Genomic DNA, 14,056 nt, shown 5'->3' on the forward strand with positions numbered 1-14,056 from the left:
AAAAAAATCATTTAATCTTCAATTTTAATTAAATTTAAATGAAGAAAATAATCAACATTCCATCTTGATTTTTTAAATTATGTTTAAAAGAGACTTTAATTATTATATTATCACTATATTATTAAATTTGAACCATATTTTTTTAAAATTTTTAAACATAATCATAAAAATTGAAAATATATTATATAATTTATTTTCGTGACTTTTAAAATATATTAATTTATTTATTTTCTTAAAATTTAATAAATAAAAATAAAAATTATTAAAAATTAATAATGACGATTATATTAGTAATAATTATTTAAATATTAAAAATTGATAAAATATTAAATTAATATATAAAATTCCAGAAGAATAATAATATATTTTAAAGTAAAAATTTAATGAAATATTAAATCGATTTACCTTATCTTCTTCCATTTTGAACCCTGAATTCCCTTATTTAATTTTTTTAATTATTTTTCATTTAAATTATTACCCCACCTCTAACTTGAAAAATGTTGGCGTGGAAAATTGGAGAAATTTGTTTGCGTTAGATGTGTTTTTTCTTAACGAAACCCTGTCTTCGTTGGCCAAGCTGACGGGTCAAAGAGATACAATATCAGGCCGTCAACACCATAAAGTGTCACTGACCAACTTCATTGTGTTTGACGTTCAAACTTTTATCGTTTTAACGGGCCATAATTATTATTATAATTATTGTTGAAGATTGTGTAGTCAGAGCGGACTCCGGATGCGTAGCCCTTTCCCTCCTGCTAGATGATCCCTTCCAGTTTTATACGTTCTTCCATCATTTCCACTCTATTGAAACCTTGAGGAAACAAAGGGGTATGGATCAGGATTGCAGTGCGGGGTTTTCATTAGTACTGGCTATTGGTAATGCGACAGGCACCAGAGTAAAGGATGAAATGTACGTTTTTCGCAGAAAAAAGTGAATGGGCCTCCTTTGCATTTGCAGTTAGATCTGTTTCCGTTAAACCGTGACTCGGGCCACGGAAATTTGCCCTGGGAGAAGACATCACCTTCGATTGGTATAATATTCCTGCGCTGTTTAACACTTGCTAAAACTAATCGTCAAGAACGGATTGGATTTTATTTTAATGGTGTTTTGATTCATATGTCTCATGTTTTAATTATGTTTTTGGATCATAATAACCAAAATGGGCATGTGCAGGAACCAGTGGTGTTGGAAGCGAGAGATCAACGGGAGAAGCGATGGCTCCCATCCATCAGGTAGCTGTGTCATGGCGATCCGATGACAACAAATTCCCAGCGTCCTGTTTATCCAACGAAGATGCAGGCGGCATTAATATGTCGTTGTCCAACAGCACCGTGGATTCCAACGCGACAAACCTCGGGATCGGGTATGCCGGGATCAAGCGACGGGATGATGGCGACCAGTTGGAGAATGACCGAGTTTGGTCGAGGGTACTCAGCGATGTAGAAGAAGAGGGCTGTTCCAGGAAGAACTTTAGACTGTCCAGAGAACAGTGTGTTGTTTTGGAAGAAAGCTTTAGAAAGAACAGGGTGCCCGAACCTGTAAGTTTCTATTCACAGTATTCACTTACTGCTCTACCGTTTGTGTTTCGTCATGTTTTTGGCTGTGTAATTTCTTCTTCCTCCGCAGAAGGAAAAGCAAGCGTTGGCTTTACAGTTGAATCTCCGCCCTTGACAAGTTGAGGTGTGGTTCCAGAGTAAACGAGAACGGTCAGCTCTCGACCTTTATTCATTCATTGTATTTTGCATGTCGACATTCATATGAAAAGTCCCTTTTTCGTAACTATGAAGAATGACTTGGAAATCAATTTTTCATCAAATTTTTAATTCGGAAAACTTTTGATCCGATGGAGATCTTATTGTGTTGACATTTTTATTAACTGATTTATGTTATGCCTTAATTAAATGTTATGTTTCAGGAGAGATATAATGAGGCACTTGCGGAAGAGAACAGAAATCTTACCATAGAGCTGGAAAAACTACAAGCTTTAAAAATGTCGCCACCTCTCAGGCCTGCGTCAACTCTTACCATGTGCCCGTCCTGTGAAAGAGTTTGAGCGGCTGACAAGAGGAGCCAGTTGACTTTGGCGAAATCTTGGTCTATGTTTTTACGCAGCTCTTTTCGGCAATGAATGGTCGGGTATTGATCAGATTTTCTTTACACGTAGTCAATGTTTAGCCATGGTGGACATCGTGCTCTTTGTCAAACATTTTAAGTTTTCTCTGGATGTTCACTTTATCAAACATTTAGGGTTTCAGTATAATTTTTATTAATTTTATTTGGGTTTACAAAGCCCTCAAGTCTTTGTTAATTTATTGAATGAGATGAGGCATCTTGATAAACCTAGCAACATATAGCTCTACAGAGTGGGAGTCTATGAAATAAACATTGTATGTAAAATTCAAATGTTTATGTGAGATTTTTTTCATTTCTCTATTCATGCTCATAGTACTTATTGACTAGTCAATGCATACATATTAATGCCGACCTAATAACTATCATTAACACGATTTTTTCTTTGAAGATTTCATGTTTGAGTTATACAACATAGGCAAGACACATGAAAATATTGTTATTGTAAAATGATTTAATAAATAAAAGACTTTTTAAGGTTATTTTATTGTTATTCTAAAAATGTCCTAAAATTATTGTAATTCTAAAATGTCCTAAAATTATAATTTTATTAATCATAAATCTTTTATTTATTTTTTATTTATACGAAACTGTTTAGTTTGAACAATACAACATATTTCTATTCATGATCTTAAACCTATTTAATTTTTTTTTTTTATTTATACGAAGTTGTTTAGTGTAAGCAAATTTCTATTGATGATCTTAAACCTGTTAAAAAAATTTAAAGATTTTGTAAACTCGGACTACTCATCTCTAGACACTTACAATGTGAGCTTTACCCTTTAGTGCCCCTGGTTCCAACCCTAAAGTCCCAGCGCTTATACATGGAGTTTTGTGCTTTTTAAAAATGTTTACAGTGTGAGCTTTACCCTTTAGTACCCTCGGTTCCAGCGCTAAAGTCCCAGCGCTTATACATGAAGTTTTGTGCTCGTTAAAAATGCTTTCTCGTCTGAATGATAGTTGATATTCTGCCTATTTTTTGGTTATTTTACTACTGGTACGACTTTATAGCATCTTCTCCTAATGTGGTTAACATATTGGTTCCCGTAGTGGCAGTTTGAGACTACTGATGTAAGCTTGAGAAACTATAGGCAAATTATTGATATATAGTGAATGATAGTTGATATTCTCGCTATTTTTTGGTTGTTTTACTACTGGTATGACTTTATAACATCTTATCCTAAGGTGGTCAACCTTGGTTCCCGCAGGGGCAGTTTGAGACTAGTTATGTAAGTCTTGAGAAACCATAGGCAGATGACTTATATATAGTGAATGATAGTTGATATTCTGGCTATTTTTTTTTGGTGGTTATTTTACTACTGGTATGACTTTATAACATCTTCTCCTAAGGTGATGAACATACTGGTTCAGGTAAGGGTAGTTTGACACTACTTATGTAAGTTTTGAGAAACCATAGGCAAATGACTGATTTATAGTGATGTTAAAGTAGTATAATATGTCTTTTTACTTTTCAGAAATAAAAATGTAGTATAATTTTTTAATATATATATATATGAAATATGTTTTTTTAGTTTTCAAAAATAAAAATAAAAATATTACTTGTATATAATCAAAATTATAAAAAATAAATTTGGAATAATCAAAATGGAAATTTTGATTAAAAAATGAACTTAAAAACACATTGCAAGACTATTTTTATTTTCTAAATTCTAATTTCAAATAAACCATTAATTTTTATATTTTTTATTAGTTTTTTTAAGGTTGAAAAGCAACCTAGATAAAAAATGCTCTCAAAACTTCGCTTCTTTTGAAATACTAATTTTAAGTTATTTCCCAGCACCATTTTCCCATTTAACGTTGGGGTCGGGTCCACTTTGATTGCATCAGGAAACGATGGAGTTTCTGATAAGCAATGCTAATTGGTATTCCTTACATTTCAATATTTGATCAAATAGATCCTACCGGCTACGTAGGGCCAATGCTTTCTAGCACACGGTTGGTCAAAGACAGCGTGTAGTGCGCTCTGCCATCATCGGTGCACTGGAAATAAAAAGCCACAATCTCAGCGTCAAGTAAATATCTGAACGTATTTTTCGATATTAATATGGAAGGTCATGAGAGATGTCCATCATAAATTTTGAAAATTTTACATAACCAAAATGAATACATTTCATCAAGGCATCTCCACAAGAATTATTACAATGCTTGTGCCAGTAAAGCAACCTCTGTTGATCTGGGCACTATGGTGACACAAAATGTCAGCATAAGATGGTTTGAAGTGCATGGTGAAAATTTCATTGTGAATGAAATGCATAGAGAAGCAGTTCCTAGTTAAAATTGTGCAATATATGTAGTGCAAGAGAAACATTTATAATGATATATTAATAAAAAAATTAATTATATTATTTGTGTTTATTAAATTTAAAAATGTAATTATATTATGTGTTTATTAAATTTCAGAGGTTTAGACAGTTTACTACCCTATTTAATCTATTAAACCATAATTAAGATCAAATATACTTTTAATATTGTCTAATTTTTAAAAATCATAAAAAAAAATTCTCGCACCTTTAGGGTTCATTTTCAGTTTTTCTAAGTGCTCAAGGACATGGTTGACCATATCTTTAAAAGAAATAGAGTTTATGCTTTCTTCAAATCTCTTAATACATTTAAACATTCTCTTAGATCTTTTTAGCGACCGTGTAGACCCTAAAGACATGAAAGCGGTCTACTTGATCCCTTGTTCCTAAAGACATGAAAGCGGTCTACTTGATCCCTTGTTCCTGTGGGGTTCGCTATTTTGGAGAATCTAGTATCTCCAATAACAGAATCCAAGAGCATGTAGCATACATTATGCACAATCTTTCCACCTCATAAGCTCTTAATACAGGGTCTACTCTATCACTTGTTCGTGGGTTCACTACATTGAAAAAACTGGTCTCTCCATCTATGAGAGAATCCAAAAGCATGTAGGATATATTAGCCACAATCTTTCCACCTCATGAGCCCAACACCTAAAGTAATTCCCAGGGTTTATCACTTCCACCATAGGAAGCTTAGAGAGATTATCAAATTGAGAAGAATGCAATCAATCTCAATAGGGATGATGGTTTCTTCCTTTTTTTAAATTCATTTATTTCAATTTTCTTTTTATAATTTCATTAATAATTGTATTATATTCAATTCAATAAGAAATAAGGTTCACCTTGACGTTTATTAATTAAAAATTATAATTTGTATTAATATAATTATTAAACTTATTCTATTAATTATTCTAATAGTTGCTATACAATTTGTAAGCATTGTAATTTTATTATTTATTTAATTCTTTTAATTTATTTTAAGCAATAGACATTAATATAATTATAAATATCATTTTAATTAATTTAGTAACTAATCTACCAACGGCTAATTCTTTTTTTCCGGAGGAAAAAAGCGAACTTTTTTATAAGAAATAAAAAAGTTACAAGCATATGAGTTAACATTCAGAGAGTTCAAAAGATTCACTGGTTTTGAGACCAACATCAGTCCCAAAAGAGGGAGAAAAATTGTCTCCTCTGTGATACCTTCAAAACTGACCATGCGAAAAGCTAGAAAAGGAAAACTTCCTTGCCTGTTTTTCCTGCACTGGTACGTTGTCTTTCATAGACAAAACAGAAACAAAAGTTTTTTGGTCACCGTTCAAAAATATCCGTGGGTCTCCAATATCATGGAAAACAACCCAATGAATAAAAACATCATATGTTTTAGTTGTTTGTTCAAAATGACGAGGTCCAAAAATAAACAGAAAAGTATTTATAGCTGCGATACATATGTATGATCCGAACACGGATATAACGATAATAAAAATATGAACTGACAGCCAAATGAGAGTTTTGAAAAAGGTTTCAAGTGCTAGGAGGGAGATCCGACACACGGATCCCATCAAGAGTCTGTTCAGCTATTCTCCACGAGCCCAAATCTTGCTGCAAACCTTCTTTAGAAAGTTTGTCAGCGTCTTCATTCCTGTTCCTGTAGATATGATCAATGAAAAAAACATTAAAGTGGAGTTTTAAATTTTGTATTTCTTCCATGAGCGGTCTCAGCAAATAGTTTTGGCATCTGTATTTTCCTTTGACCCAGTTTATTACATTCAGTGAATCCCCAAAGATCTGAACTGTGAAGATATTCCTGCTTAAGAGCCAGCATAAAAGAAGTTTAAGGACAGATAGTTCAGCAAAATTGTTTGTGCCAGGGCCAAGTCCCACAGAAGCTTTTAGAGAGTGTGAGGAATTTAAATGAATAATGATCCCAGCGCCAACATTGTTATTTTGGGTTGCACCATCAAAATAGGCCCAAGGGATCCCATCTCTTATTCGTTCCTCCTTACTGGAATCCGGTTTCTTTGATTCTTCAGACTCCGGAATACTTGAAAGAATAGCTGAGCATTGGATAGCAATTACCTCCGCCGGGGTGAGCTTTTCTCTGAAAATGCTATTGTTCCTTGCTATCCAAATACCCCAACAGATTATGGGGGGAAGATTTCTCAAGTTTCTTTCAGAGTAGTGGTTCCACCAGTATTCCCAAGCAGCAAGAACAGATTCCCCCTCCCATCTCACATTCTTATCCATTAACTTTTTTTATTCTTCCCATACTTTCCTTGAAAAGGGACAAGCAATGAACAAATGGTGGATGGATTCAGAGTTAGTAAAACATAAAGGACATCCACCTGGGCCCTGCTTGAATCTAGATTGGAGAATATCCCAGGTAGGAACCTTCTTCCTTAACACACACCAAAAGAATAATCTTGCTTTTTTTGGGCATTTCAACTTGAGCAGAGGCTTAATCCACCATGCTGGGGATCCCACCCTTTTCTCTTCATTAAGTAAGAATATCCAGCCTTTGGGGAGTAGGATCCAGATTTAGCATGTGCCCAAACCAACTGGTCATGCTTGTCTTGAAGTCTAACATTGGATCTCTTTAGTTCCTGAAGAAAACCCCGCCATTCATTTCTCCACAAAGGGTCAACGCCCAAATCTTCTTCAGATTTCTAAGCTTGGCCCCAAATGGTTGACCCCGGCTTTGCAATCTGATTTAGCCCAAAGATCCCCTTTGACACCAGATGTTCCAACAGACCAGGGGAAAGAGCAAAAGAATCGCTACAGCCCACCCAGGGATCTCTTCCAATCCTCACATTTCCGCCATTTCCAACCTGCCAAGCCAAACCCTGTTCTATGACTTTAAAAGCCTCTATCGTGGCTTTCCAAATCACAGAGAATTGCCTTCCTTTTTTATTTGGATTTCTTATCCAATCTTCTATCGGCATGGGGTCAATGTATTTTCGCTTTACTACTCTGATCCATAAATTCTCTGAGCTGATAATTCACCATCCCGATTTTGCTCCTAGAGAGGTGCTTAAATCATAGAGATTCTTTATGCCCCAGCCACCCCAGTCTTTTGGTCTTGCAATTTTGTCCCATGCTACCCAAGGAAGAACAGAATCCTGCTTTGATCCAGACCATAGGAATCTGCTGCAAAGCTGTTTGATCTTGTGAAGAATACCTTTCGGAATCCATGTCAGCGCTGCCCAGAAAACATGCATAGCCTGTAGAACAGAATTTACAAGAGTTAATCTGCCTGCCCGAGATAGCCATCTGAAACTCCAGTGAGAGATTTTTTGTTCAATTTTGGCCACCAACCAGGTCCAGTCCTGCTTCTTGTACGAGAGTGGTTTCAACCAAAACCCAAGGTATTTGAACGATGAGTCCATATTACAGGGCTCAAAGGGCAGATAAGAAGTAATCATGAATTCCTCCTGTCTGTTGAAACCCTCCAATATCAGCTGGGACTTTCTTACATTTATTTGAAGTCCTGTAGCTTTCAAGAACAAGTGAAGAAGATTTTTAATTTCTTTGATTTCATTTTGGCTTCCATTTGTAAATAACAAAATATCATCTACAAATAGGATATGAGTAATAAACAAATTTACAGCGACTTCCAAACCTTTTATCAAACCTGTTCTTTTAGCATTTGAAAACAATCTGCTGAGACCTTCAGCAGCTAGAAGGAAGAGAAGGGGAGAAAGAGGGCATCCTTGCCTCAACCCCCTTTGGCTTTTGAAGAAATGGGAGGCAGCCCCATTTATCAGAACTGCAAAACTTGCACTTGAAATACAGCCCATAATCCAGCTTATGAACTCAACCTTGAAACCCAAATGAGTCAGAAGCATCCGAAGATAAACCCAACTAATTCTGTCATAAGCTTTTGATAGATCGATTTTTAGCACAGCCCCCTTCTTGTTTGAAATTCTGATGCTATGAATGGTTTCTTGAGCCACCCCTATAGCTTCGTGAATTTGACGACCATCTAGGAAGCCAAATTGTTCAGGAGAGATACAATTTGACAGAATCGGTTTCAGGCGGACCGCAATAGTCTTTGCAATAATTTTATAGATGCAGTTGCACAGAGAGATTGGCCTGAAATCCTCAAAAGACTCTGGATCCTCTTTCTTGGGAATAAGAGCAATGAAGGTAGAATTAAAAGGGGAGTGGACCTCTCCTTTCCTCCTTGATTCCTCTACCACTTCCGTTATTTCATCCCTAATCTGATCAAAAAAGTGGGCAAAGAGTTCAACCGTCCAGCCATCCGGCCCCGGGCTTTTGTCCTTTGCCATGGACTTAACTATACTTTCTACTTCCTCTTTTGACACTTCTCTAAAGAGATTTTCAGCTTCCTCTCCTTCCACAAAGCGTGGAAAAGCTTGGGCTATTTTGATAATCTCAGCTAAAGAGACCCCTCCAGGATCTGAAAACAAAGATTGAAAGTGATTCTTTCCCAAAGCTGACAAATCCTCAAAAGGCGAGGCTTCTCTGCCATCTGAATCCTTTAGATTCCATATAGTATTTGCATTTCTCCGACCTTTGGCATAGTTATGAAAAAATTTTGTATTTTCATCCCCTGCTCTCAGCCAAATCGCCCTACTCTTAAGTCTCCATTCTTCCTCTTTGTCCAGCAAAATTTTTGCTCGGGTTTTCTCAAGGGCCAGAATCCTTTCTTTTGACTCCTGAGTAGCATAAGCATCTGCCACCGGATCTTCTAAGATACGAAGATCCTCATCAATTTTAGCCAACTCCTCATTCTGCTTTTTCCTTCTAGCAGAAGCCCATTCCAAAGTAGCTTTTTTTAGTCTTTTTAGGTTCTCCATGAAAAGGAACCCTTTATTTTCCAACGAGTTTCTAGCTGGATGTCTCCAAGTGTTTCTGAAAAGCAGGTTAAATGAATCTTCTTGCAGCCAAGAAGCATTGAATTTAAATGGGGCAACAGGTTTTGGCGGGAGTTTGCAAAATTCTAAAAGAATGGGGAAATGATCAGAGTTTCCCCCTTCAGCCACCGAGTGTCTGAACAATGGAATATTAGAAGCCATCAAGTCGCTGATTAGAAAGCGATCCAGCCTTTTTGCAATTCGATCCTCCCCTGTTCTCCTGTTTCTCCACGTAGGTTTTGCTTTTATAATGTTAACATCTACAAGCTTATGGGAGAGGAGGGCGTTTGCAAAAAAATCTGACAGGGGATCTTCTCTGGCTGAGGGGCCCTAAGCTTCTGCGTGCCCTAGGGAAAAGTTTAAATCGCCTCCCAAAATCAAATTTTTCCCTTTGAACATCTCTTTGGACAGGAGTGCATTCCAGAAAGCCACCCTTACCTGACATGGTCCATAGACATTGACAATCAGAAAAGGGAAATCGAAATCAGGTGATATGACCTCCATACTCAGCACATTAGGCATCCCCCAAAAGTTTAGAATCTTCAATCTGCCAAACTTAAAGCCGATAGCCAGTCCTCCCGAATGGCCCTCAGCATCAAGAGCAACAAAAACCCACCCCGGGAAGATAGATCTGAGAGCAAATTCTATGTCAGCTCCCCTACCTAAAGTTTCTTGAAGAAAGACAATGTCAGGCTTATAACGAGAAAAAATTTCCTTCAAAGCCAGTTTTTTGGGTTTACTGGCTAAACCCCTGCAATTCCATGACAAACAAATCATTTTATACCAGTTTCAGGGGGTTTTGCTGCTCTAAGTGCCCCAGGAATCAACATTTTCTTGCCGTCGGCCGCATCAAGTTTGGCTTTGACTTGAGCTTTGGACAGGATTGTCTTTCTACCCCTACCCTTTTTAACAGAACATTTAGATGATGGAGGACCCAGGCCACCCACCGGATCAACCGAAACAGGAGTGGTATCAGTTTTTTTGCTATGCGACCTGAGATTGTAAGGACGAACAGGAGAGGATATAGTCGAAACTGGATTAAGGGAAGCATCTTCACATTTCAGGTCGATTGAGGGAATGGCAGCAATAATATTATCAATATTAATAGAATCATCTATGCAATTTGTAAACGGAGGAGACCCTTTAGGTGAAACGGCAACGTAAGAATCAGCATTACATTCAGAGGTATGAGGAAAAGACTTCATTCCGGGAGAAACATAAGCGGTGGCTTCGGCGTCTCGGGCTGGGATCTCATCCCCACTTGGATTTTTCGCCGCTTGAACCGGGTCCCCTTCTGTCTGCAGGAGAATTTCTTCATCATGAGCCTGTATCCCCTCCATAGGCTTTGCCTCTGTGTCATGTATCCCCACCGGATCTTTTTCTTTCCTCGTACTGCCCTCCCACTGCTCATCTGATTTCAGAGGCCTCCACCTGCGCCTCCCCAACGGGAAATCCCTTGCCAGATGCCCATACTCGTGGCATCGGTGGCATCTAAACGGTAAAAGTTCATAATCCAGCAGCTGTTCAAAAACATAATCCCTGTACTGCAGGTTTATCGATTCCGCCAGGCCGTCGTTGGGATTAAGACGAACCAAAATCCTGGCCACCTCCCTTTCATGGGTGTGGAGGAAGGACTTGTCTGCTTCTAATAATGTACCCAGAAGATTCCCAATAGAAGAAAACACAGAATCCACCCAGAGGAAAGGGGGTAAACCCGGAGCCCTTACCCAGACAGGGAATTCCTCGACCTTCTCCTTGTACGCGTCGAACAGAGGAGTCCACCTTTTAAAAAAGACTGGCCGGATCCCAAACGCCCAGTTTCTCGCTTCAACCCATTCCATGGCCTCCTTACTATCGAACTTAATCATGAACCATCCTTTGACCATGGTTGTCGTTTTGAAGGAGTTTGCAGGAGTGTCCTTCCATTGACTCTCCGCCCAACCGCGCAAGAATTTTCCTGAAACGAACCGCCCCCTGACTCGACCCACCAGCGTGCAATCCACCACATCCAAGGCATCCTCTACTTGAACATCCATCCCCAACAACAAGCTTCCTGCTATCCTCTTCTTTTTATATAGCTTTGGCTTCTTGCGCTTTTCCCCGACCCTTTCCCAACCCGGCTCCTCCTCTCTGTCCAAGTTTGAGTTAACTGTTGCCCTTTGTGTTTCATTCACAATTCCGGCAGAGAGAATTGCATCCGGTCCTGAAGGGTTAGGGTTCGAAACACCTCCAGGAGCTCCTTCTTTTTCTGCAGAGAGACCGCTCTTACCTTCTGCCCTTTCAAGAATAAGGGTTTGGACATCCTTCCCCTGGTCAATGTCCTGAATATTGCCCTTACCCAGAACAGGAGAAACACCCTTTTCACCCGGGCCGACATGAAACAGTTCTTTTGGGGTAGGGCGCCTGCTTACCTCCAAATGACTGAACTTCCCCAAATCGTTCTTGCCCGCAGATTTGAAACCCCCTACTGACCTCCATAAACTTTGGCAAGCATTGAAGTTTATTATGTCTTCCAGACCCCAACACGGGCTGAAAGCCTTCGAGGGTGAAGGCACCTTTCCTCTGAGAAACCCTTTCTCATTCAGTAGACCCTCCTCCAAACGAGCAACCGATTCCCCTTTGCACCCGCCACTGTTTCCGAAATCGCCGGACAGGATCAGACTCTCCTCTAGCAAACCACCTAGGGGATTTTTGCTCCAAGGACCTCCCGCAGCGAAGCTTCCGGCATGCCCAAAGAACTTTTCCATTTTTTTCTCCGAGACCTCCTTACCCCACACCGAGAGAATGTCTTCTGGGGCAGGTTCTAAATCCACTGCCTCATTTGGTTTCACCATGGTAAACTCAACTGTGGTAAGAACTGACACCTCACAAAAGGAAAAACCGTTACCTGGAATAACGCTCCTGCCCTTGTCTGCGAACAAACCCCGTTTGAATTTTTGGCATACGCTGTCCCAAAAACACCTCTGATTAAACTGCAAGCATAAGTCCCCAGGGTAAACTGCCAAACCAGACCGCCAGCGGAAACAGGAACCGGATATCTAATCGAGGAAAAAACAAAGGGTATTTCTCCCAGCTGTCCCATAGCTAGGTATACTCGAGTCCGCCTAGCTTCTTAGGTTCTGCCATCCGCGCAGGCCTTCACCAATGGCTAATTCTTAATATCGTACTCTTGTAATTTTATTTAATTAATTTTTAATATATATAATTAAAATAAATAAATAACTAGTTTTTGACCATATATTATTTTAATAACTAATTTCTAACAACGAATTTATAACTAAATCCTATATTAATAACTAATTAACTAATTTAATAAGGGCTAACCGTGATGCGTCCTTTCTACTTATTCTTTAGGATTGACCAAGTTTTTCACCTTTGTCATGAGGATGATCCACATTCGTTGGTTCGAAACGTGGACCAAATCCTGATGTGATTAATTCGAAAGACATTATTATTTATCATAAAAATTGATTAAAATATGGTTTTATTTTAAATAATATTACTATTAATTATAAAAGGAGTTATATATGGTCTACGATGTCTTAGATAGACGTTGATCAGGTGCTCTATTAAGACACTCCTTCATGTAAGTCACTGGCTCAATTTTCTGCTAGATTGAGGTGATATATTGGACATGGTGAAGGTGTAATCCCACCAAGCTTAGAAAGAAGAAAGTGAGTTATATATGAGTTAAATATAATTATACAGATGCACTCTCACTTACCATAGAAATTATTTACTTGTATATAGGTTTTGTTACAATACGATGTACCAATACTATGGTTTATCAATACGACATGCCGAATATAAGTGTTGATATCATATTTTATTTAATTAATTAATTTGACAAGAAGAAATTGAAATAACATAAATAATTTGGAAATTCTTAAACATTGAATTGTGAATAATACTATGAATATTCTAACACGTTCCATGGAGGTTAAATATCTAGTATACACCTAATATATTTTTATAATTTAATTGGAAGGGTTATTCTAAAATAGAGTTTCCTTTAGGCGTAACAATGATATAACCACTATCCCGCATTTTTCTACTCACACATGCCAAGCCACTTGCTCGAGCTCAGTGTGAATGTGCCCTCGACGTAGTGTCCTCTCTCGCTAGCTAAATCACCCATGCTCTTGTCCTCCTTTATTTCCAATCCTTCCTAAGGTCCTTGCAGGCTCAAACCAAACACGTTCATGGGTGAGACCTTGTGTGCATTTATACTACACGCAATGTCATTAGCCTTGAGTTTTCTTCTTGCTCCTTTGGTCCTCTGACTCCATACCTAGTCTTGCATGCCCAGATTGTTTGCTCCTTTTGCTTCTGATACCCTTGAGCCTCTTACAAAAATCATTAACTTCCAATTCGCTCCCATCATTCGGGAATGTGGTTGAGCATGACATGGTGGTTGTGGTTATGGTTATGGACAATAGTGAGGTTGTTTGCCTACTGCCCTTGCACTAGAAGAAGAAATAGGGCTTTCTTGACAATATCATCCCTACACACATTCAACCCTTGGATACAAATCTAGAAGGTGAGGAGGTTCGATGGGTAGCAGGAGGGGGGTAGAATCCTCTCCGGGCCCTCTACAATCTCCTTGCCTACCACCTCTTGACTCAGGAACAAAAACGCTTCAATGCTACCAGGAGGATTTCCAAAGCCACGACCAATGCCAATAATATTTATTGTTCCCTCAGTCACCTATCCCATGACATCGA

At 38.3% G+C, this 14,056-nt stretch overlaps 1 protein-coding gene across 1 annotated transcript; it reads right to left on the reverse strand.

Moving 5' to 3' along the window:
• Positions 1 to 7,454: 7,454 nt before the first annotated feature.
• Positions 7,455 to 12,166, reverse strand: LOC149241885 (uncharacterized). Its single transcript, XM_089370704.1, has 3 exons — positions 10,117 to 12,166; positions 9,771 to 10,003; positions 7,455 to 9,662 (listed from the first exon to the last, which is right to left on the reverse strand). Exons 1-3 carry the CDS (start codon positions 12,164 to 12,166, stop codon positions 7,455 to 7,457), a joined length of 4,491 nt encoding a protein of 1,496 aa, XP_089226830.1.
• Between the last annotated feature and the right edge of the window lie 1,890 nt (positions 12,167 to 14,056).

This window comes from Pinus tabuliformis, chromosome 8, assembly GCF_031772625.1.
Source record: "Pinus tabuliformis cultivar Carrire ecotype Pingquan chromosome 8, CPIR1, whole genome shotgun sequence".
Taxonomy (NCBI): Eukaryota; Viridiplantae; Streptophyta; class Pinopsida; order Pinales; family Pinaceae; genus Pinus; species Pinus tabuliformis.